The 24,861-nt window shown below is 39.6% G+C and overlaps 1 protein-coding gene across 1 annotated transcript in view; it reads right to left on the minus strand.

Annotated features, from left to right (window-relative positions):
• Window positions 1-24,861, minus strand: part of col27a1b (collagen, type XXVII, alpha 1b) — a 67,753-nt gene that overhangs the window by 38,110 nt on the left and 4,782 nt on the right. The window contains exons 3-8 of the mRNA XM_065948227.1: window positions 20,884-22,199; window positions 15,416-15,469; window positions 9,640-9,693; window positions 6,009-6,062; window positions 5,848-5,901; window positions 183-227 (exon numbers count right to left, since the gene is read on the minus strand). Coding sequence (XP_065804299.1) covers window positions 183-227; window positions 5,848-5,901; window positions 6,009-6,062; window positions 9,640-9,693; window positions 15,416-15,469; window positions 20,884-22,199 — 1,577 coding nt within the window. The remainder of the gene's footprint in view (window positions 1-182; window positions 228-5,847; window positions 5,902-6,008; window positions 6,063-9,639; window positions 9,694-15,415; window positions 15,470-20,883; window positions 22,200-24,861) is intronic.

Consider the following 24,861-nt stretch of genomic DNA (forward strand, 5'->3'; position numbering starts at 1 on the left):
AAGTTACATTCAAATCAATCACTCATGTTTAATGAATGGTCCGAACAAAAGCATTATTGTAATTTGATGGTAAACAGGACTGATATTTGATAGATAAATGCTCCATAGATAATGTACATGAGAGAAAATGCATCATACACAGCACACTAGGGCAATGACTAAAAAAAAAGGGAAGTACTCACAGGTTCACCAGGCAGACCAGAGGGACCAGGATGACCTTTCTGTCCCTGTAGATAAAGAAACATCTAGTTAGAGCCCTGAAAATCTAGTGAAAGTTTATGTTGGTCTATTAAACAAATATTAAGTCATTGGTCAAATTACAAAAAAAACAACTATTCTTGGCATTTAGAGTTCAGGAACATTTCAACATTTCACTTCAACACTGCAGGGGCAAAAACTCTGTTGGATGTCTTTCAAATTGCCTCAAAGGGCTTGACTTGTTTTCTTTATTATTTTTTTCATTGACAACCTAATAAAGACCTGGAAGGTTTAGGTTTAAAGGGGCAACAGCAAGGACAAATGTAATAGCTGTGAAACTAATGACCACTTATCAGCAGCAATGGCTCGTTAACCCTGAATAAAACACTTCAATTCAACACAAGAACAATGGCTTTTTATTTATTGTTGCAGCACAGCTGCTTGACCATGAATTTGTCTAATCGTTGCTATGAATGCACTCTGACAAAACAATACACAGCAATCTTGCATTAATTAAACTGTAAGCCAATTAGACAGGAACAAATGAACCCAAAAGAGTTTAACGGTCACCTTCATGCCCTGTGGTCTAAAATGAGCATGCCAGCTGCTCATGAAACATATTCATCTTTTTACAGTCAAGGTCTACAGATAAGAGCCATGTGAAGTCATGTCTGAGGGAAGAACACATCTATCCCTTGAAGTGTGAGGTCATTAGCCACCAGCTGCCCTGTCCTGTCTGCAGCATTACAAGTAAACCATAGGCTGATGTACAAAATTCTGAGCAGTGTTATTAACATGTCACCATAAAGAGTCCCATACCAAGCAGTATAATGTCTTGCAGCAGGGGTTTATACATGAGGCTTGAACCTCCCTCTGCAAATATCCTGCAATATCTGGTAGCACGATGTCAAGCAGAGAACCATTTTGTAGGTTAGGAGATAATCAGGATGATTGTGAAGAAGAAGAAAATGTATCAAAAGTTGAAGGACTTTTGAGGGGTTCAGTAAACAACAATTCTTATGTGCCCCTTTTTTGGAAAAGTAGAATCACTCAACCATCATTCAGAAGACAATATGATTCTATTACATGTTTATAAAATATTTTAATGAGGTGTGCAGCCTCATACATAAAGATTTTCTATTCCAAAAATTTGAGGAATTAAAATTGGGGCACTGGTGGTCTAGTGGTTAGCTTGCGCCCCATGTGCAGTAGCTGTTGTCCTCCAGGTGGGCCAATTTCCTACTATATCCACTGTCCTCTGAAATAAATAAAATACTACTTTATACCATACTTTGTACTTGGTCAAATCATTCGAAGGAAGCTAAAGTTGTGCATTCACTGACTCATGTAACAGATGTTTAGTAATTCACAAAGATTTTTTGAGTCCAACAAAGCCCTTAAAAATGGAAGAAAATCCATTTCTAAGGATTATTTTGAGTGATATCTCCTGCAGTCCTAGACGAATGAAGCTAGATGCTGGTCCATTGTCCACAGTTATTCAATCAGACTGTGTCACACTGCAGCCTTGTGGACTTCCTTATTGATGTTGATTGTTTATTTTTCTGCAAACTCAATGTGCTTTGAGTTGGAAAAATCTGACAGGCTTTTTGGAGGAGATGAGTTTCATGTTTAAGCCAAAGAACTGCAGCCTCGGGAGGACAGAAGAATGTGCCTGGGCCTTCCAACAAGGCCAATACAGCTGAGTACAGTAAAAGGGGAGAAAGGATATCTGTCTATTCAGTGTGTAGGTGTGTGTTGTAAATGGACTCAACAAAACTGGACAGCTACCACAGTTCTGTTCACCCTTTGTTTGGCGGTCTGTTCTCCATTAGGTCACACTTTCTATGAAGAGAAAACAACTTTAATTTGTGTAACACACGCCAGATCAACCCTGTAGCCAGCAGGGAAAGTTCAGCTAAAGCAGCAGTGTAACCCCTGCTTACAGACCTAACACTCAGCAGTGCCTGTCAAAGACGTTTATATTTAATTCACACAAAAACAATAATATTTTTTCCTTCCCAATAGCAATACCTAGACCTATAGCTGGACACCGAGTCCCACTACAATAACTATACAGTTAAAAAAAATCATATAGTATTGGTGGGACAAAAAAACCGATTGCTGACATATTGGTAGTGTGGACTTACATTACACTCTTTGCTCGCATTACACTGTTGTTTGTAACTATCACTTTTTTATTTTTGGCTTTATTGGTTATTGCATTGCATTAGTGCAATGACTGGCAAACTTGTTGTATTAGCAAGTAAAGGTGGAGATTGTTACACAACATTGGAGAGCAGAAAGAAAAAAACTTGATGCTTGCATAACAAAAAATAAGTTAAAGGCCTTGATTAGAGCTGACAGACGAAAGGCCGAACTGGTCCAGGGCTATAATGTTCCCATGTGTTCAAGTTTGACATATGCACGCTCGCGTGAGGCTCTTCTTACTTTACGGTGCAGACCGTTGCCTGACTCCCAGGCAACCTCCTCGTTACATCTTTACACATTTCTCACAGTGAAGAAGGCTTTTTCTGGAAGTGGGCCAAGGAAAGGAGCATGAAACTCTTTAAAAAGGGTCCAAAAAGTACGCAACAGTTCATAGTTTTAAGATCAGGTTGGACAAGAGCAGACCAGAGAGCCAATGCCCGGCTTCGTCATTAGCTGATGATGGAATTACTGTGTAATTTGAATTCAAAAGTGCCTTGTAAGGAGTTTTCGCTTTCGTGATCAAAAAACTGAATGAGCTAGGAACAGCTGCAAGCAATGAGGTGCCTGGTGGCTTTCAGCAGATTGTCTTTCCTTTATTTGCTGGATGCAAACTACAGTTTAATACTTTGTATGTCTGTCAGCAGTTACTTGAAGGACCGATGTGTCATTGAGGTCGGCACAGATTTGATCAGATGGACCAGAATCCAACTTGAGTTTATCAGAGGAGGAGGAGAAAGGGGATCTGTTACAACCATTCTTAATATCTGCCAGGATGTCTGAACACACCCAGAAAATATTCTTAATCAACCTAACCACAAGAAGGAATATCAGCTTTTCCCATGACTCCCCAATGCATGACTCACAATGCTAGCAGAGGTCTTCCTCCATTCAGTCAAGTCTCAGGGAAGGCTCCAGTTCAAAAAAGGAACCTTTAGCAGACCAGATGGTTTTTCATAGTCAGCGCTGTCCGATTGCATAACAGACTGTGGGAGCTCCGGCCAAAGCATTATTGCACACATGCTTTTGTGTCCCAAATGAGGACAGGAGTGTGTGTATGTCCAAGTGAGAGAGAAAGTTTCTTACAAAGGAATTTCATATTGTATGAAAATAGTCTTATCTCATTTTTTTATTCAAAACTGCCAGAGTATAATTCTGACAGAGGACCACAAATGGAGCAGTGTGATGGTGAACTGGTTAGTGTAATGAAGGAAATGAGGATTTTTTGACACGCTTTTATAGCTTTGTTTATCCAAACTGAGTCTTCCAAAACAAAGAGAGTGTCAGCCAACTCAGCAGTGATTTCCTGCCTTTCTTTGGTCTCATTTCATACACAACCAAACAATCACTCACTCACTCTAAAAACGAATTAAATTAAATTTCTAAATGAGCTTGTAGGGATTCAGTGCCTATCTGTAAATAGGCTGGGTGTATACATTTCATAGATTTGGGGGTTCTGTGGGAGTTTTGTTTTTGTCCCACATTGGTCTGAGTGACGTGTCTGCAGCAATTCCTTTTGCTAACAAGATGAATCCGGGGAAATTGCTGAATTTGTGATTTTTTGGGGGAAAAATCCACTGCACATTGTTGCCATCTTCAGTGTCTGGACGTAGCTAGAAAAAAAGATGGCTGAGTATGCGAGGAATCAGCCATTGCTGCAGACAGCTCGAAAACATTTTACTACTCCCTTCTATAAACATGGTGAGAAAGATGCAGTATGTCTTCCAGTCTGCTGGCTCTCTTTTGAATACAAGTTACTGCTATTCTAAATCAGCCTGACAAGATAAATCAACATTTCTCATTAACACAGTAAAGATATGTTTAAGGAAAGGAAATCTTTTAAGAATGCAGATCTTTTCCTCACTGTTCTCTTTTAAGTGAAAAGGCTAAAACAAATAATGGCATGTATTGACCGTGCAGGGAAAGCCTGACATGTTGAGTCTCAGAGGTTCATTGTTGCTCAAGAAATCTCTTCATTCAGTCTTACCTTGGTCTCTAAGAAAGGGTAAAACACCTGAAGTCTACTGATTCTATTGCAGTGAGCAGTAAGGTCAACAGATCAACCAAATGTCACATGTAATGTAGGAAAGGCATCAGAGAGGTAGGTAGAATTTGGACCAGGATCACTTAGCCATATGTTAAACTGTGCAGTGTCTTCCTTCCTTTAGATGACCATGGGAACTTTAATTTTCAGCCAATCTGACCAACATCCTGTAGCTATGAATAATCACTACAGCATCACATTTGCATCAATCAGCAGCCAAAAATAGTTTCATACAAGTGAACTATTTTCTCCTGCCTGAAAAGACTTCAAACTAACTTCTGTTTATATGGATATGTGGATGGTTTGAGATCTTTTGTACCATTAGATTATACAACAATCTGAGCTGTTTCAATTTTTTCTTATTAATGGCTTAAAGCTGAGAGCTACAGAGAGGGTAGGGATAGTTGGAGGTATTAGGGAAATAGATTGTTGTATTAATGCTGGTCATGGGATGAGTTTACGTCAAGATTATACAAAAGGTATTTATTTATAATAAAGAAAAAAAAAAAGCAATGCAAAAACATTGTCTTCAAACTGTGGAAAAACAAAGTGGGTTACACAGTACTATGTAATTTGCTCACTCTGCATAGAAGGAAATCCAGCCAGCTCTGGTCCACTTGAGATGTGTAATTACTGTGAGGGGGATAACAGGCTTTGGGAAAAGGCCAAGGATAAAATGCAAAAGGCCTTGGAAAAACATGCTGCTTACCATCACTCTCTGTCAGGATAACCCAGCTCAGTGGCATGTTAAGAAGTCAAATAATGTAGACAAACAATTCAGGGCAGGAACAGATTAAAACCACATTCAGAACTTGTCCTACTTTTACAGGAATTGTTCTCCTGAGATTAAGTGACATAACACGCATTTGAAGAAAGCAAAAAGTTTCACTCTGTAAACTTCAGCTCACCTCGACTTCCTTCAAGGCCTGTGATGCAGATGATGTAACAGCTGAGATATTCAAACCTTTAGTATTTCAACCCACATGGGAGCTTGAACACAGGTGTGTTCCCTGACGCCTGCATTAAGTGCGGCAACTTTCCAAACAAGAGCTCAAACATCCATGTTTGGCTGGAGCTTCTGAACGCTGCTATATCACAGATTTTTCCACCTCAAAGGCAGTGAAGAGTGGGCCGGGGGGTTTAGAGTGCACGTTTGATTTAGTGATCCTCCATATACAGAACTCCACTCATTCAATAAAACGCATTCATTCAAGGTGTACAATTTATGCCTGGAAACACGTTAAGAACAAAAAAAGAGCCAACACAGGAGCACAACATGAACCTTCACACATATGGGACAGGGCCAGTGATATTTAGCAGATATCAGTTACTTCCTTGTAGACTTAAACACACAAACAGAAATTCAGTTTGAGTTAATGAGATTAAATCAGATTTTCTACCTTTCGTCCAGCTTGGCCAGGCAGTCCAGGTGGGCCAAATACACCAGGTTCTCCCTAAAACAGACAAATTGGGTCACAGGTTATAAGCTGACACAATTTATCTTATTGTGTCTGCAAATAATGGAGTAATTTAATTAAATGAAAGATGGCAATGTGCATACTTTAAGTCCTTTGGAGGCAAGACCTGGGGACAGTCCATGATCTCCTTTTTGTCCCTGGAAGATAAAAACAGAGAACAGTTTATTTTAAGTTTTTCCCCCAGTGGGCTTGAGATATATCCTTTTCTGCACCAACGTTTACTGAATATTTGCTGCATTGCCAAAGCATTCCACTTCACAGGGTGCAGAGGAGTTTGCTGTTGGCATTTACATCAGAGTAATGAGTGCATCCTTCTTATTGGTGAGTCTAGCAGTTGTATTTACACTAAAGTACAGTCCGTTTATGCCCTCCGGTGACTCGGTTTACACCAAGACAGCGAGAAGTGATGGGGAGTTACCGTGTACATTCTTCTCCCTTTTCGGGTAGTGGGAATCCTGTCAGTGCATACTGGGTCAACATTCAACATCCAATCACACTAGTGGAAGAGAGGCCTAGGAAATTGATAAGTTCCTTAATGATAACGTCCTTAAAGTATACTTTACAACAACTTTTTTTACAACATTGACTGTTGGACTATTAAAAAGTAATCCGATTATTCAACATTTCAATGAACATGAGACATGGAGAGAAATCCTGCACTGTGACACATTGTGCAGTGCTAAAGGAAACAATTTTTCCATATGGGGTCCAATCTTTCCATATCGTCGATGTCAAGTCCAAAAGGCTCCATGTTACGCAAAGCAGGAAAGACATGCACTTCTTCAAATGAAAAGGTTTTATCTCAAAAGTTCCATTCCGCAGTATAGCAGACCATTTAAACCTACATGTTCCTTTCAGCAACTTGCCATTAAAAAAACTTATTGGGAATTTTCTGCAGACAGATTTCTTTACAGCACCAAGAGTTGAACTCCAGCCAAGAGCACATGCATGATCACTGTGTCTTGTCTAAAAGTTTATACCTCAACTACATCATGAAGAGTGTTCAATTAAAATGAGGCTAAATGAGGCAATTTCTTCTAAAAACTCAAGACCTAAACAAGTACTTGTGCTTTTTAAACACATGTTTCAGGCTGTCATTCATTTCATTTAATGCTTAATGGGAAGCCACAGGAGATAGATTGATCATCATAATGTCTCAGTTAATCATCTTTACGTCCTGATGAAGCGTCATATACAAAACAAATCGCAGCTCAAACACAGCATGTTTCCATCCAACATGTTCATTTTTTCTGCTGACAGGGGCCTGTGCCAGACCAGGCCCTTTGCTGTTTGAGGTTTGTGTGCAAATGGGTCAAACTGAGCTGGGCCAGGCTTGGTTAGGCTCCAGTAACACATATGTATGATATGAAAGTTATTTTTTTCCCCTTAGGTTAAATCGCGCCAAAAGCATGGCATTGATTATGTTTTTTAATGTTTAAAAGCGCTGTGGAAAATGCAGAAAATCCAATGCGTTCAAATGGATTAGCTATGACCTGGAAATATGAGGAATTTTCCGTTTTATTCTAGCAGAGTCTAACATACAGCGCCCTTTGTGATATCAGATTGGCATATTGTGGAGCAAAACAACCCTCTGTGTTGACAATTTAAATCAGCTGGAACACAGACTGATGTCAAGTACTTGCAAATTAGTGAGCCAGAAAGATTAAAAACTGCTGTTCTCTCCTGAAAGGAAACAAATGGCTTTCTAAGAGGCTGAAGAGTTGTGCTGTAATGCCAAGAGGATTTGACCTCAGACATGCAAACTCAGTGAAATCACAAACACTGGGTCAAGAAAGAAACCGAAGATGTACTGCCTCGTCAGACTGACATTGTTGTGTTTTATTTATTCATTGTTCTTATAATGCCCTTGTTACATTCGGTAGATATGAGTTATGAAAGCACAGCCATAAATTTTATTCTATTTAATTAATGACATTTTTTTGTAATCTTTCGAACTACTAGCATCCCCAAGAGGTTCCCCTTACCTAAAACTCCACTTAAGAGATTGGCTGCATCAACTTTTTAAAGAATAGAAAGTAACTTAAATGCCCTGTCAACTTTTAACCTAAATAACAAAAAGGAGATTCGATTATTTCTATTTTTGAGCTCAAAGTAAACATAAAAAGACATTTTCATGATTGTTGGCTCATCATAACACAACATTAGATATTTTTTCCCCTGTTGTGTTCTCGATGTAAACAAACCACCAACAGCATGTTATGTTTCTGTATTTTCCTCTCACATCAAATCCCATGAAAAGACCCAAACAAACACAGTGTGGGTCCATCTCTCAACACTCTCAGACTCCCCGACTCTGTATTTGGCTCTCAGCCCCCAAGCCCATTAGTTCCCACTGAACACATAAATTGTTAAATAGAAGTCAAAATATATAGATGTCAACATTATTTCCCGAAACAGTTGCATGCTGTGTTTTTTTAGAAGACAAAATGTAACCTATTTGGGATGCTGTCACGTCCAACCAGCTTCATACTGTGTTTTTGTTGAGACATCGATTAGTTGCCTCACACAAAATGTATTGCTACTTTTATTGATAAATAATTAAAGGGATACTTCACCCATTTGCATTAAGCTTTGTAGCATTAGAAACCTGATAGTATTTTTGAATGCTCGTGCATCCCGCCCTCATTTTGCGCCAGCTGCCAGCTCAGCAGCCGAGACAAAAGGCCTGCCTGACGGCGGCGGTGAGGACGAGGAGCCCGGGCCGGCTCAAGCTGGGGCGGACTGGTAGTGTCGGTGCTCTAACTGTTTGCCTATGGACACAGACATAGAGTCTGTATGCCAATTCCTTCTGGAAGAAATCTCGTAATCAGTTGAGGAAACAGCCTCATGTGTTGAAGTAAATATGTCTGTAAATGTTTTTATTACTATATTTCTACTGCTATATTGTATATTTTGGAGAAACTGTAACGATCGAATTTCCCTCTGGGTAATTCTGATTCTGATTCTGAAATAGAGGACCTTAGTGGGAGTGGCCTGCGGTGCTGTGCATTCTGGGATTTGGTGTCTTTCATCCACATGAGCCAAAAAGACACTTTCTGCCTTTTCTCAGCCAAGAAGGCACCAACTTCAAAATGTATTTTACATTTCTACTACATATATGACCCAATGTCAATACAGATTCATGTTTCAACGGGTGAAGTATCCCTTTAAATGGCTTGAGTCATTTTTTCTGAAAAAAATTCCAGTCTCTTAAATGTGAATATTTGCTGATGAATGAATATATCTAGGATGTGAACATATGGACATTTGAGGCAGTTATCTTGGGCACTAGGAAACACTGATTGACAGTTTAAAACTTTTGAATCATTATAGAGCTAACAATCTATCAATTAAAAGTAAAGATAAAAACGATTTTCAACAAATGTAATTGTCAATGAAAATTTTAGTCAGTTGCAGCCCTATTGGCAACCATTTCAAATGAATGCCGACCCACGTTTTTTTTAGGGCAGCTTTATACAATTGAACCATTTAATAGATTTAGAAATGATAGCAGACTGAAGTGTTTAAATTTTAGTAAATTGTGGCACTACTGAAATTTCTTTCCCTGAAATCTTTTGTTTATAACATATTTAAAGGTTGCATCTTGTTTCCTTTTCTTCAGATACATATTACAAAGTGGACCGTATGTATTTTATCCGCCCAGATAGAGAAAGGGAGCAATTGACGAGAAATTGTTTTTCCTTTATGTCGTACCTTCACTCCTGGAGGTCCAGAGCGACCAGGGTTTCCATGTGGGCCAGGTGGACCCTGAAAACAAAGACACACATGATTAAAGAAGGTGATCATTGGGGTCATTGAGCAGGCCTCCATCTCTGCAGCAGCAGCAGTGGGATGGTTAGAGTTAGTACTAGGTATTCACACATGTATGCACATATTGTTCCCTTTCCACTGTCTGTTTGTATAATGGGACAGGTCAGCGGTGCCCCGAGGTCCCTCTGTGTTTGTGGATAGGTGCTCTGTGAGACTTACTGCGCCTCATGTCTGCCTCGCCTGCCTGTCCAAGTTATGACATATGGATGTGATTTTCCTCATCCCCACACTTTTCCCCTGGTTTCTTGGGTCCCACAAAGTGAAGGCCACTCATCCATCACCCATATCCCCCAATCACTCTGTGCCATAGGTGTCTGTGATATACAACCTGCTTCAAAGCTTTATTCATTGAGCGATATGTGTCAAAAGTTAGATCAGAAAGGACAATCTTTTGCAAGTCCGGCCTTGGGCAGACATAGAGGAGCAGAGAGTGAGGAGACTACTATTTTCTCTTTCTGAAGGGACTATAAATTCAAGCGAGCGGCATAGAGGGATTGTTTGGAAAAATAAAGCCACAACTTCCTGAAGAATCCTTCTGAGGAGTTCAGCTGCACATGGTCGAATTGCTGAGCATAGACAATCTTCTCCAGAAAAACTGAAACATGTTCAGAAGGCCTGAACAGGAAGGACTAGGATCGTCAGTCTGAGTTTTTCAAACTTTCCATGCGTTGAGAGTAGAAACCTCATTCCCCTGAGCTAGAGGTGAAAGTAAGGGATTGTATAACTCTGAGTGAAACAGACGCTGGAGGCCAAGAGGTGTAAGAGTGTGGTTGGGCGATCCAGCCAGTCTCTGTCTCTGTTATTTATCTGTGCTCAATTATCAGACTGTGGAGAGGAGGCGAACAGCTCCTCTCCCCTCAAACTCTCTCCCCCCTCACAGGCGCTCACTGCTGGGCATATGGAGCCACTTAACAGAAGCTCATCTACAGATTTCCTCCTCCTCTATTCAGAGCATACCCCTTTCCACTCGCTCGATATTAAAACGTATGGAAGTCATTATCTTCAGATAGGAAGCATAGAGAAGAGGAGAGGTAGAGGAGAAATGAAAAGATGGGAAAGTATATTTCCATTTGCATTCTTGCTGTACACAAGGTGAAGAGGCACCAGGTGGGCGGTTGTTATCCTGATGGAGACAGATACTTGATGGGGAGAATGAGTCACTTTGTCTATCTATCATCACGCGGGTGAGAAGAGGAATAAAGTGCCTCTTTGCTTGATTATTAACAAGAACTCTTCACAAGAAACCATTTAGAGACCACCAGCAAATATAAACACAAACATACATACAAGTGTTAATGTAAACACAGGTCAACACACACACAAACACACACACACACAGTCACACCTGAGGCCTCCAGATGAAGGGCACCTGTATGCCAGGGCTGTGGCCAGGTTTACGATGTGGGCCACAGACTTTTACAGGAGTGAGACGGCTACTGTTTTTATAGATCATTAACTCTGAACAGACCTGCTGACACCTTGACTGGACAACAAGTGAGAAGAAGGAAACACTCACCCCCAATTCACACATAGTCCGTGAGCGGCGCGGTCCGTCAGCGCCACGGTTTTGCTCCGTCGGACGGCTCGCACCCGCGAATTGGGGGTCAGTCTTTAACCCGGTGAATTTTAAACACAATGTGTATTAAGAAGATGTTATGGCTTTTCATTTAATCTTTATTTGTAGTTTATCCTACATTGTGCACCTAGTATGTCACGCTTAATGTTAGTGTCTATTTAACAATAAATCTATTGCTTGATAGCATGAAGGTATATAAAGCCGTTTTCACATATGCACTCCGGATAGTATCTAGATAATTACAGGAGGAACGCTCTGGAGATTCTCCTGACCTAGCCGTTCACATATGCTCCTCACAGCGGGGGACTATCCCTGTCAGATGGGAGGGGGGGCGGGGGATTTCCTGAGGTAAGACGTGACGTATATAAACAACGCGGAAGTAGCGGCTGAAGCAACAGAGTCCGCTACACGACGCTATAATGAGAATATTTGCCTTTATATCAATGCTATGTGTAGTCCAATGGAATGACAACATCCACAAGAGAGTGGAGAACAACATACTGACCAACAGAAAACATCATGCAGCCGTTTAATTACGTGCACGGAGATTGTAATGGTCGCGTGCAGACACTTTAGCCGGTAACTGTATATAAACGTCATTCTCTTTCTATTGGCTGGAGTTGAAATCTTTGGAGAATATGTTGCCGCGTTCAGACATCAGCTCACTCGGACATTCTACGGAAAAAATACTAGGGGTCTAGTACCCCAAGTATGGAGGCGATGGTCCTTCAAGCGGGCGTCCCAGGTTCAAATCCCACCTGTGTCTCCTTTCCCGCATGTCATTCCCTACTCTCTCTCTCTCTCTCTCTCCCTGATTTCCGACTCTATCCACTGTCCTATCTCTCTATTAAAGGCACAAAAAGCCCAAAAAGAAACCTTAAAAATAAATAAATAATAATAATTAAGCAGCAACTTCAAGGGTTTAAAAATGAGGCCAATGCAGAAGCATAAAAAAAAACTCCAGTACAGACCCCATTACAATGCTTGTTTTTACAGAGGGAATTTAAATATTTACAACATGGTACAAAAAATTATATTTGTCTGATTAGAAACTGTCTTCGTGGGAAATTCGTCTTGGACAACAGTGGACCACACACTACAAACCTGATTTTATTTTGAAAGAAAATAATGAACTCGTGGAAGGCCGAAGGTTACAACAATAACTTAACCACTAATATAGGAACCTCTTACGGATCAAAAAGTAAATGAAAACAGCTAAAGGAAATGGGTAAAAAGGGAAATGGTGGATTTCATAATGGATATTAATTCTAACTGATGAACTGAGCTGTCAGGTAGCTGTAAGTTAAGCATTTTATAAGTAAAATGAGCCATTTAAAGGCACAGCTCTTTTCCATCACTTTGCCTAAATAGACAAATAGTAGGTGATCAATGCAACCTACTTGGCACCATAGCAGCTGTGTGGTAGGTTGAGCTGCTACAAACTGTTAGAGTCAGACTTCCATCAACTAGGTAATGGTTAGACGACCGCTGTGTGACAGTACATAAAAACAGAATTACAACGTGGATATTTTTTGACTAAAAGGTCCACATATTTAAATATGCTCACACTTTAATTGGACAAGGACAATTCAACACTGATGACCGCATACTCACTTAAAGGCTTTATATGCGATTTTTCACACTTAAATATAATAGAAATCAAGTATATCCTCTGAAAATAACTCTGTGAGTAATGACTGTCTACAATGGGTGTAAAACCCGAGTCCCACTGTCTGTGATGTTTTCAGAATTTTCCGAGACATATTCTCAGTTTGTTGACATTGCCGGGACGGCGGCTGACTCCTCCCCTCGCGAATAAAAGTTGTTTAATTGAGGGACTAGAGAAAAGAAGAATAACATACTGTACTCACTGCTTAACTGTGTTTCTAGATCACGCTCATTTCGGGTAAATTTACATGCAGTGTGAAGATACGAGCATAATAAAGATCGCTAGCATTAGCACGCTAACACAACAATGCACCGCAAGTTGTTTTGATTTCATGCTCGATAAATGTCGGTGTAGCAATTATTACAGAGAAACCCATTCAAGTCTCTGACAGGTGTCTTATCAATGAAATTAACTTTAAAATAACCAGAATTTTTCTACATGCTTGTAAATAAAACCATTTTCTGCACCAATCAATCAATGACAGAAACAGTGCTTCCATTGCTCAGGTGTCCAAAGACTCCTCATTTCATGTCATAATAGTGTCACCCATTCTTTAGGCAATTATGCAAATGGTTTGAATTTCACAGTAACCCCAGCATCACATTCTGACTGCACACTGGCAGGTCGGTTTCTCTGCACAAAGCCCTCTTTGATCCGCTCTCAAGCATCCCCTTCAGGGCCGGGTGAACTCAAGCACTCTGCCAGGCTCATGGCTGTGTTGGGGAACGTGGCTGCTCTCACGTGTAAGAGATGCTGCTCGTTGTTAGCAGCAGTGAGACTGTCTGCTCAGTCAGACATGACACCTTGCTGTCAGAAAGGTAAAGCCCCACTGCTGCGCTGTGTCCTCCTGACTGCTGTGAAGTCTTTGTGATGAGTAAAAAGTGCCCACACAGGTCACATTACCCCTTTTGTGGAAAGGCAGATTCTGTCTATATCATATCTTTCACACATCTACACACATCTCTCTTTGTGCAACTGTCACTTGAAGTGAATTAGATAAGGCCTCTCAAAGAAGAGAGCAGCTCAATGCAATCATGTTAACTCTGAGAAGAATAAATGCATTGCACTTATCCTCAATGTCTCGAGGCTTTTGGCTCCCCTGAATCCCCTCCAAAATTAGAGGATCAGAAAATGTGTACTGTTTCATGAGCCTCTTGAGTAAATGTGTCTTCCAACAATCAGTAAAAACCTAAACTGCACCCTTGGGTCTCATCCTTTGAGTTGCTGTGGCCTACAGCTAGGTCTCAAGAGCTTGATGATGAATGAACTTCATAGAAGTTGGTATACTTCTGCATAGAGCTGCTGAGCTCCAGACAGGGTCTTAAATGCCTTTAATAAGATGGAGACAAAGCCCTCTTTCTTCCTTCTTTAAAGAGATTGAGTTCCCACAGCCCACCCCTCTTTGGCCTGACCGCGGGGCAGAGTCTCAAGGGGCTGCGGCAGGTAGCTCAAACTCATATTCCGGCAGGAACATGTCAACAGGAGATCTGACACAGAGAAATTAAAGAGGGTATCTACCCATTTTTTTACCGACTCGATTTCTAGCATATGTATTTATTTCAGTGTAGGCCTCAATTAAATGCCAAGTTTAATTTTTGCTTCAATCATTTTTTAGTTAAGGGAGGGGAAAGGGACATTTCTAAGGTCAGCATGTACACATATAAACACCAGCAAAAGGTCTCAGAAATAACAGACTGCCCCTAGAGACACATCATATCCAAGTGTTTTCTTTCTTCTATTTATTCTCAAAACTAGAGCTTAAAATAACATCTGGAGTCACTCTATGAGAATCCAGCAGGAGCTCACAGCACTGACTGACACTGAGTCCCAGAATGAGAGACATGGCCCTGTACGACTCAGTCTGATACACAAGAAGCATTCACCCATGTTGACATAGGACCTATGCCCAATTTAAGTAGCTGTTCTGTTTATGTATAGGATAGAAAGTGCTTGTTCAAGAAAATCTAGTTCTTTTTATACTGTTGCACAAGTTGCCTAATTTCTTCATGTTTTCAAATGCCTTCCGTGTGTGTTCAATTAATTTGACATCAGCAACCCACAGGTTTTTTAGCTTATAGTTGTTTGCTCTCCAGCTTTATAAATGGATCTTGGCAGCAGACATGCACAGCTTGATCAAACCCTGAGCCAAAGCAAACCAACGTCTGGCTGAGTAATGCTCCGTAATCCAAAGAGGTCACAGAGTGCTTGATGAAAATGCTCAAAGGTCGTTCAAATCAATGAACTGCTAATGGTCTTATCTCAATATAATGCAGCTCAGACATTATCAAGGCATAATTGAGATTCAATGTAATTCTTAGAAAAGATTTTAGAGGGGACTTTGAAAGAGATAATGAAAATAAGAGAAATTGTGTGAATTTAAATGGAGAACTTGTCACTCCTATGGAGATACTCACCCTTGGGCCCCTCTTCCCTGGTTTTCCTGACAACCCTGGAAGTCCTTCAAGTCCCTGAAAAAAAGAATACAAAAGACATATCTGAATACAGAGAGGGAAATAACAGTTTCTGCCTTTTTTCCAGGAACTCTTGAACTGTCTTGAATGGTAAAAAGAGTTACCGTTAGCCAATACAATTTGGCTGATTAGGGACCTATTACAAATATATTGGTCATATGGTAATAGGAAATGGCAGAGACGTGTGATGTACCTGTATCTGTTTAGATATTCAGTGATTTAAAAGGTTTTTTTAACACTACATATACAATAAACTATGCAGGCTGATTAGGAAATAGATTCATCACCTTTTTGCCCAGTAGTATATGCGACTTTTCCAGACTTAAGAGTTGGAAATACTCTCATCATTGTCTGCACAAAGGCCAAAATGTGGTCCTTAATACAATTTCTTGGTAACATAAATATAATATGTTAATCTTTTTTCAATAAAATTATCTGTTTAAAGCGAAGGAATTTACATTTGTGTGGATCTTTTCAACCCCAGTAGACAAAGAAATATGTCTTATCTCTTTGCTGTCATTTTGAATATATCACTCACAGGGATACCAAGGCCAGGTATTGAAATAGCTATACAGTAATAGTCAATCTTGTTGCTGATGTCTTTGTTTGCTTTTATAGACTTTAGACATCAGTATTGAATTCACTTTGATTCATGACCAGCAAAAAACTCCTCACAGGAGCTTTAAGAAAGCAGATGTCTTAATACCTTAAGGGCCCATTCACATTTAAGCTAAAAGGCACTTGATCAGCTACAATATTGCTAAACTGTTGATTTTTCGCAAAAATTACATATTGGTCGACCTTAATTTTCAAGTGTTCTGAGTAAAATCTGTAAAAATCACCCAAGCTTAAAATTAAATCAGTAAACACATCTTTATTTTTTTCTGATTTGACATTAGTGAAGTTAGAGGAATGTGGCAGAGCATAAGTGAGATGATGGCATGCATAAGTTTGTATTGTTAGAAGCAAGAGCAGCTCTTTCTCTCTGCAGCCAAAATGATTTCAGCCCAAAACCGCTACACTACACAGAACCGAAGTCTGACTCATTATACTGGCAGGGAGGCCAGCACTGGTTCCAGCCGCAGCCAATCACATTAATTATGGGCATCAGCTAGCTTTAAAACAATTTCATACATGGATTAGCAAAGCTCTGAAAGGTCAAATCTAATGAAGGGTCAAGCTGGGGAACCTTTATAAGCTTGAGATATTGGGATTGTTACTTATTTTCCCATGGCTTCGGAAGTTTAAAGAAAGAGGAAAGGAAACAGCACTTTAAAACAGCTCCAGGCAGTCCAGATGAAAATGGACTATTGTAAGAATGTCAGACGTATGGAGCACTTTTGTCAGACTCCTGAACCAATAGCCATAATTGAGCTGTTTCAGCTGTCAGTCACTGTGGAAATCAGATCGCCTTCAGGAACCTTTAGATTTTTTAACAATCAGGCTGTTCACAAATAAGCAGTTTGAGCTGCAGTCACTGCTGGCTGCTTAGCGAGGCAATGCTAGAGCTGACATCTTTATCAAACATATACAATTTATAGACAATCATTATTCTTGAAACTCTAAAGTTGGTGTCATTATTTCACCTAAGATTATTTTTGCATTTAAGGGTTTTCAACTCAAGTGGATCATTGGAAGGTCAGAGGTTTTCTCCATGTTTTTCTTGGTCAACAACAAACAAGATTATAGCCAAATTTATTTTTAACTCAAACCCAGAGGCAACTTGTTGAATCCCACTTGAAGCAGTTCTGTGAGGTTCAGATCATTGCTGTTTTGGAAGTAAAAAACGCAAGCGTGCAAAAACGTGCACCAAATCCTAGTCTAACATAATATCAATTTATTTGCAATTTAGGGTATTTGTTTATAGTACCAAACCAAATACAAGTGGTCTTTTTAGTCAAAGTGAACTTTTTTAAATACTGCATGAGACACTAGAAAGGTTAATTTTGGCTGGCATGCTATTGCATTGAAAAGCTGTTTTAAATGCTTGTTATGTGTTGGCAGCTTAAATGAATCCCAAAAGGTCTTTTAAAAGCCCATTAAGCTATATTTTATGAGGACATTCTCATTTAGATGTATATGTGATGCAATATAATAACCATAGTATACTTAAACTCAAAGCTGAAAATATTATCTAGGCATCCACTAAAGACCTCACTTGCTTATCAAGTCAACATTTGTGATCCTCCCATCTAGAGTGCTAAAAGTACATCCAATAATTAATGAGCACTCATGTTATCTATTAGAACTGACATGCTGTCTTTAAAAAAAAGGCTGTAGACTTTATCATATTTGCTTTCAAAGAAATTCCTTCTATTGTTAGCAGTTCAAATTGAAGTCCATGGCCCACAAAGATCAACCCTAATCCCACGGAAGGGGATCAAACTTCAACAATGTGCTTCTCGTCAACAGTATAATAATTCAGGAAACCATATTCTTAAATAGTCTGAAAATAGATTGTATAACTGACTAAGCAATCTCTTTAAAGTTTATAGACTCTTCTGAAACATCAGCAAGCAACACAATGGTTGAAAGTCCTCAGCATCGGTTACTTTTCTGTCATAAAATGGTCTGAGAGACTTCAGTGGCATGCAGAGCTGTGGTTTCTCTCATTGCCAAAACAGGAAAGCTTTACTTACAACATTCTTTTTTGTTGAACATGGCGTAATACAAGACAGAGAAGTCTTTTTAACATCGGAAAATGTGGGTAACAATTGTGTATTTAACAGAGGAACAGTACAGGATATGATCATATGGTCAAAGTGAAGCACAAAGTCTACAGTCACAACTGGCTGATGGAGGCAAGTAGAGCCCAGCCAGTAATGGCTGGCTGAGGACAATGTTAGATGGGAACACATTAACGCTAACACATATAATGGCCAGTTTTACAATTCACTTAGCAGACGCTTTGATCCAAAGCGACGTACATCAGAGAGTAAGTACAACACAAGCCACGATCTAGAAAAAAGGGAACAATGTCAGTAAGTGCAAACGATCAGCTTTGAGTCCCAATCGGACACACAGGTGCTGACAGGAAGTGACCAGAAGCAAAGCACAACATTGACGGCAGTTCTTGAGAGATAATCAGTATAGAAACCATCTTAAAAGTTGCCGCCATCAAACAAAACAATCGTCATTATTACCATCACCATCAATAATATACCAATAAAGTGCGTTTTTGAGTCTGTGCTTTCTCCAGATACAATGAGCAGATGGAGCAGGACACAACAAGGTGCAAATGGGTTTTCGATTTGGTGTGACGAGTCGATGGACTCCAGCGATACCGCACAGTTAGCTGTGGTTGTTTGTTTGTTGTTTGATTATTTTTCCCACCAAAGAGGAGTTTTTGACATCGCTTCCTCTGAAAACCACAACCTTTCGTGAAATCAAGAGAGAAGGACACAGCCCTCTTGTCTGATGCTGAGTGGCTGCTTGCTCTTGCTTTCCTGACAGATATGATTGAGATATTTAACCACCTGAAGTCAATGTTACAAGGCAAGGACAAAAACATCTGTAACATGATCAGTGCTGTGAAGTCTTAACACAATACCTTCATTTCACCTCCAGCAACAACAAAAAAAAAAAAAGACAACACTTTAGTAGTCGTAAACATGTAGGAAAGCCATGCAGGGGGTGATGATGTTTTAGGTATGTACATGTATGCACATAAGAGTATTGTGACCTATTATCCAGGCTAGTGTAGGAGTTTGAGGATAGGTTCAATGATTTTGATAAGCGGGATCCCTGTGTAGCATTCATTACCAACCTCTTTATGTAGAAAGACATAGCAGAGATTTAAGAGAAACGGGCTGAACTGTTAAGTGTCAATCCTGCAGAGATGGAGTTTATAAATCTCCAAAATCTTGTCCTGACAAAATCCGAGCGACACTCAGAGCATTTTTGAAGCCTTGGAGACCCAAAAAACTAGACGATCATTTGCCAAGCAGCACTGACATTTTCTTATTTGGCTCTACATACCTTTGAGAAGAAGATTTTTTTCAGACATAAATGTCCTGAATTTTAATTCAGAGCAAGACTGGCAGATGAACATTTGAATGATGCTATTAGAGTTAAGTGGGTACACTTCAACATACACATCTTAACTCATCTACTTGATTTGTTTTAATACGGTATGTGAATTTTAAAAAAGCAATGTGATGCTTTTGTTCCTCATTGCATTGATGCCTGCTTTAAAAATGTTATATAAGCAAATATCTGTTTAAGATGCAAGCCATATCAAGACATGTTATAGGTCGATATCGGCCTGTTTGTATGAGCTGACTGATAAATCTGTCCGACTCAAATGACAGAAATAAATGTGTCAACTGTATTACCACTAACAGTTTGCTCTTAACTAAAGAGGTCAGTCCATGGATTGTTTTAATCTCTTAATTTTGCAATTCCAGCACTGCATCTTGTCACATTAGTTGGAATTTTATTTTTTATTTTTTTACAAAATAGGAACCCTAAACCTCTGATAATCAGTTTTATATTACTATTTAAATTTCAATGTTTTAAAACTTTTTTTAAAGAACTTTCTTTGGTTAAAAGAAAAAACTAGTGCATGCCTTGCCAAAACTTAAACTGAAAAGTAAAACTGGGACAAACTACTCTTTATATTTTTACTCTAAACAGTTAATTGTGCACAAGTGCTTGATCCCTATTTACCTTTGACCCCACTTTAAAAGTATCCGTTCTCTGAGCAGTCACATTCCCTCTCAGAGGAATCTAACACCCCACTATCAGCCCCCCACCCCCACCGAGACAAACACTAACTGGCAAAGACCGGCTGTGAACCTGACTATTTCTACCACCGCTGCTAAACAGGAAATCACAATCAGTAACAATCTGACCGGGCTCCCGTGCAACTATTTCTTTCAAGTCAGCAAAAAATATATATTCAGTATATATATTAAACTAAGAACAGGGAAAGTAGCTTTGTGACTCTTTCACAAACCAACACACTATTGTAAAATAAGAAAACACTTCAGAGATGCTGTGCTTTGTACCGGATTCAGAAAACCACACAACCAGGAGACACGTCAGCAACAACGTCAGCCTTTGTCCTGGACATCAAAGAAAGGCCAAACAAAATGTAAACAAAGATCTGGAATACTCGTAAATCATTGTTACCCAAAGGTGTACTGTACGAGTCCAAAAGAGTAGAAATGTTGCAGATAAATGTGAAAACATCTGTTGCAGGGAAAATACCCTAATTCATAACATTCATTCATAAATAATCAAATAAATACAGTGTGGTAAACAAGCCATACAATAAACAAATATCCCTCCCTGCAGTATGTGAAACAAAGAACACTTCCTGTGGTTTAAATGTGTTAAAAATGCATGTACTCCTGCACTGATTTCAGGACAGGTGTTTGTTGTGTTATCGTTACAGCTTAAACACTCACCGGTGGTCCTGGTTCTCCCTTTATTCCAGGTGGTCCAGCCAGCAGTGAAAACTGGGTCGGTTCCACGTCAAAAGTCTGAAAGCCATCTGTTGCAGCTAGAGTGACTGGAATAAGCGAGGTGGGTTTGACATCCTGCATACTGGTCACTTTTGGCTCAGGTTTCTTTGAAGCTACTGTGCTCAACTGGTTTTTATGGGGAAGGTAGGCGTTTGGAGGAGACCCCTGTGTGAAAGCAGCTGTGGTCTTGAGGTTTGGCTTCAGCTCGGACGGTATCGTGGAAGCAGGTAAATCCATAATTTGGTCAAAAGGTTTCTGAGGATTTGTATCTCCTTGCTCTGTGTTCTCCCCAGCATTACCATAAGAAGTTGGTTTTAGGTTTTGCGGTGTCCTGCTGATCTTAAGAGATGCAGTAGCAGTTTGAGTTGGAAATTTGAGCGGGCTCTCGAAGCCAGGTTGAACCAGGAGAGAAACAGACACAACACCAGGTTTCAGAGTGCTCAAAGACGGATACACAGATGTTTCGTTCTGCATTAGCGAGCAGGCAGTTGGATCAACATTAGTAGTCCTTGTCCTTCCCTCTGTAAAGGCCAAAGTTGGTCTCTCTGTGTTTTTGGATATCTCTTTCAGTGGAGTTCTATGAGTAACAGTAATGTTTACATCTGTTGAAATTAGAGGTAGCAGTGGTGGAAGCATGGGCCGATACGTGTCAGCTTCTCTGCAATGTTTCTTTATGTAATCACAATAATTATGAGCTGCCTTAGCAGAGGGATAAATGTCAAACTGACACACAGCGCCTTCAAACGGCACTGCGTTGTGGTTCATTTTTCCTAGCAAGAAAGAGCCCTCTGCGTCAAGAGCTTCGACTTTTTTTAAACGCAAATCTGCATGAACACTTTTCGCTCCACAAGAGGTGTGTAAGAACACCTGATGACCTTGGATATCCAAGGCTAGACTATGCCACCGGCCATCGTGGACATCATAGTCAAAGCTCACAGAGCTCCTCTGCCCAGTGTGTACCAGGACTTTCCCCGGTACGAACTGCACCCCGAGCTGAACTTTTCTTCTCTTAGACAGGACTGAGAAAAGGAAAGCGCTGTTGATGCGGTGAACGGACAGACTAAGGATCAGGGAGAGATTGATGGAGCTGTAGTTTGCAGGGATGACGGTGCGCAGTGGCACCTGGATACGTGCCCTCGGGGTGAGGATAACTCCTGACTTGAAGGGGATAATGCCATTGGGGATGGATTGAGCGCCCGAAGATGACGACTCGCCTGTCCTTCTCCCAAACAGCCCAAGCTGCTGCAAAACATCCACATCTTCAAACAAGAAAAAAAGAGAGAAAGTCAGTGACTCTTAGCTTTGTAGAAATCCAAAGGAATCTGGAAGGGGAACATCTTACAATACAACTATATATATTAGTTTCTAAGCTTATTAAACATGCGCTTCTCTTTTGTATGAATTGTTTTTATTGAATTTTACCCTAAAAATGTCTTCCAGGGTTAAGTTAGAGGCAGAGATAACAGAGAGCTTTACAGAAGGGCATACAATGAGCTATTTCAAAAGATGTATGAATGCCGAAACTTAAAGAGAGGAAAACATAGATAGAGAGATAGATACTTTATTGATCCTGAGGGAAATTCAAATTGAAATTCAAATCAATTGACATAGCTATTGCACATCAGATCTTACTTTATAGGCGCACTTAAAAAGCTATTTAAAAAAACGAAAGTTTGTGTAAGACACACATTATCAACCTCCCACTGTAGTGCACTGATCTCCATCAAAGTACATTCTGGAAAAAACGAAAGTGTAGTAATAAAAGTGATAATTATGTTGTGGTGCTAGGCGGAGAGTTCACAAGTTTAACGTTAGACTAATGGAAATCCTGCTGCAAAAGCAATTGAAAAAGGATGTATACAATTTCCAATAGGGCAAGGCATCAAAATCCAGTTTGGGGGATTGCCACAAATTATGCAATCGTTACATCAGCCTTAATTAGAGCAATCTCAGGGAACTGAGTCTAAACGAGTCCCTGAAGATTACAGCAGTGGGGTTTTAAGGGCAAGATTTCCAAAAGACTAAAAAGCCATCTCACTATGTCTGGTAATGTCTGTCGATTAAAGATGATTGCTCTGACAGGGGCCCTAGCTCATGAAAACATTCTGCAGTGTTTTCTGAAGGTTTTAAATGCTACTTGCATCTCACAGGAGTAAATGTGTGTGATTTTCACACATAACAGTGCTGCCTCTACTGTATATATTGCTCCTAATTGGATCCATAGCTTTGTTGAAGACTATTTTTAATCCACATTTTACTTTATCAAGAACCAACCTTTATTTCGAGGGTATTCTTACCAATGCATTTGTGACAACCCATTACACTAAACATAGAAAAAAGGTTAACACAAACATTTCTTCCTGATAATGAATTGACGTTATTTAACATTCTACAAGATGTAAGGATAAAGTTATATTTTAAAAAAAACATGTCATTTTAACTTACGTCATTTGAACTCCAAAAAAATAATGTTCTTTAAAACCCTTAACACAAAAAATGGTGGTGCCTGACACACACACGTTTTTTTAAAAGGACAAAGTTTATGTTTGGGATAATTTATAGAAATATAAATTGGGACAACTTATCCAAACATAACATCCAGCTCTCTCAGAAAGTGAAATCTGTTTTTGGTTTAAACACTGAAAAAGACTGGAAATGTTGCTCTTATAATACTATTGTCTATAGTTATGCATCAGTGTAAGTCTGCGGTTGTGTCAAACAAAAGCTTCTTGTTTAGTTTAGCAAGGATGAAAAAAAAAAGATCATCCTTGGCAATTCAGCATCCTGCATAAAGTACGATAATCATCCCAATTCATGCGATGTCAAAGCACAAATCGTACACACACATCTCAAATATCCACCCTTTGACTAATACCAAACAAATGTGGGCAAGACTAAAATAAACTGCTGAATGATAAATTACAGCTCTGCAGAGAAGAAGCAAGTATAGACACTAGACATGCAGGGGGGGAAACCCTGTTTAGTGTGCACAGGCAGTGGGAGGTCAGCACGATTGAAAAACCCACACAAGGAAAAGAAACATCAAACAGAAACTGAAACAAGAACAAAGACAGTCTGCAGCTGAATTTCCAATATAGCACTCATTTGAATTGTTAATATGGTTCGAGAAAAGCAAAATTGTTCTTTCATTTTATGATTCATGATCTACTTTCTTTGCTTTCTCTCTCATATCTATATCTCTGTGGGAAGACAGACTGCCTCTGGCTTTTTGTGACCTCCTGATGAGCTGGGGAAAAACTGAGAACTGAGTATAACACATCCAAGACGAAGCACTGCTTCAAAAAAACTCTGTTTTCTGAGAGCAGGCACGTGCACAGACAGAACATTTTCCACAGATGCTTCACAGTAAATATCTTCGAGTGGAGAAAAGAATAGAAGAAATAAAGACCCATGTGGTGTTTTTCTTTTATAAAATAAGGTATTTTGGAGTTCAAGGTCACACTGTGTTTCTTAAGTAAAAGGGAGTGAATTCCTTGCCTCTGACTCAGTTTAATGAACCTACTGGCTAATTGAAGGTCGAATAATTGGCCAAAGTTGTATCTGTACACTGACAAATAAAGATATTCTGTTATATTCTCAGTCAGACATTTCCCATGCCACATGAAAATGTAATTTTTATTAATAAGTTCTGAGGAATGGGACATACTAATTGCATTTGGTCAATAAGTGGACTATCAACATGATTGTCTTCTCATCTATATTTATGCATATGATTGTCATCATTACTATGCAAATGGTTTGCTTTCTGTTTAAATGATTCATGCAGCAAGACGACTAAATAGTTGGGGTAGTTGTTCAGGGTGAGGTGGTGAACCCCTGGAGCCACCCAGGGTTGCTTGTTTATTTCTAAGCACTAATAGTAAAGCCATTATTCGGAACAAGGCTGGTATAATATCAACA

Source organism: Labrus bergylta, chromosome 2, assembly GCF_963930695.1.
Source record: "Labrus bergylta chromosome 2, fLabBer1.1, whole genome shotgun sequence".
Classification (NCBI taxonomy): domain Eukaryota; kingdom Metazoa; phylum Chordata; class Actinopteri; order Labriformes; family Labridae; genus Labrus; species Labrus bergylta.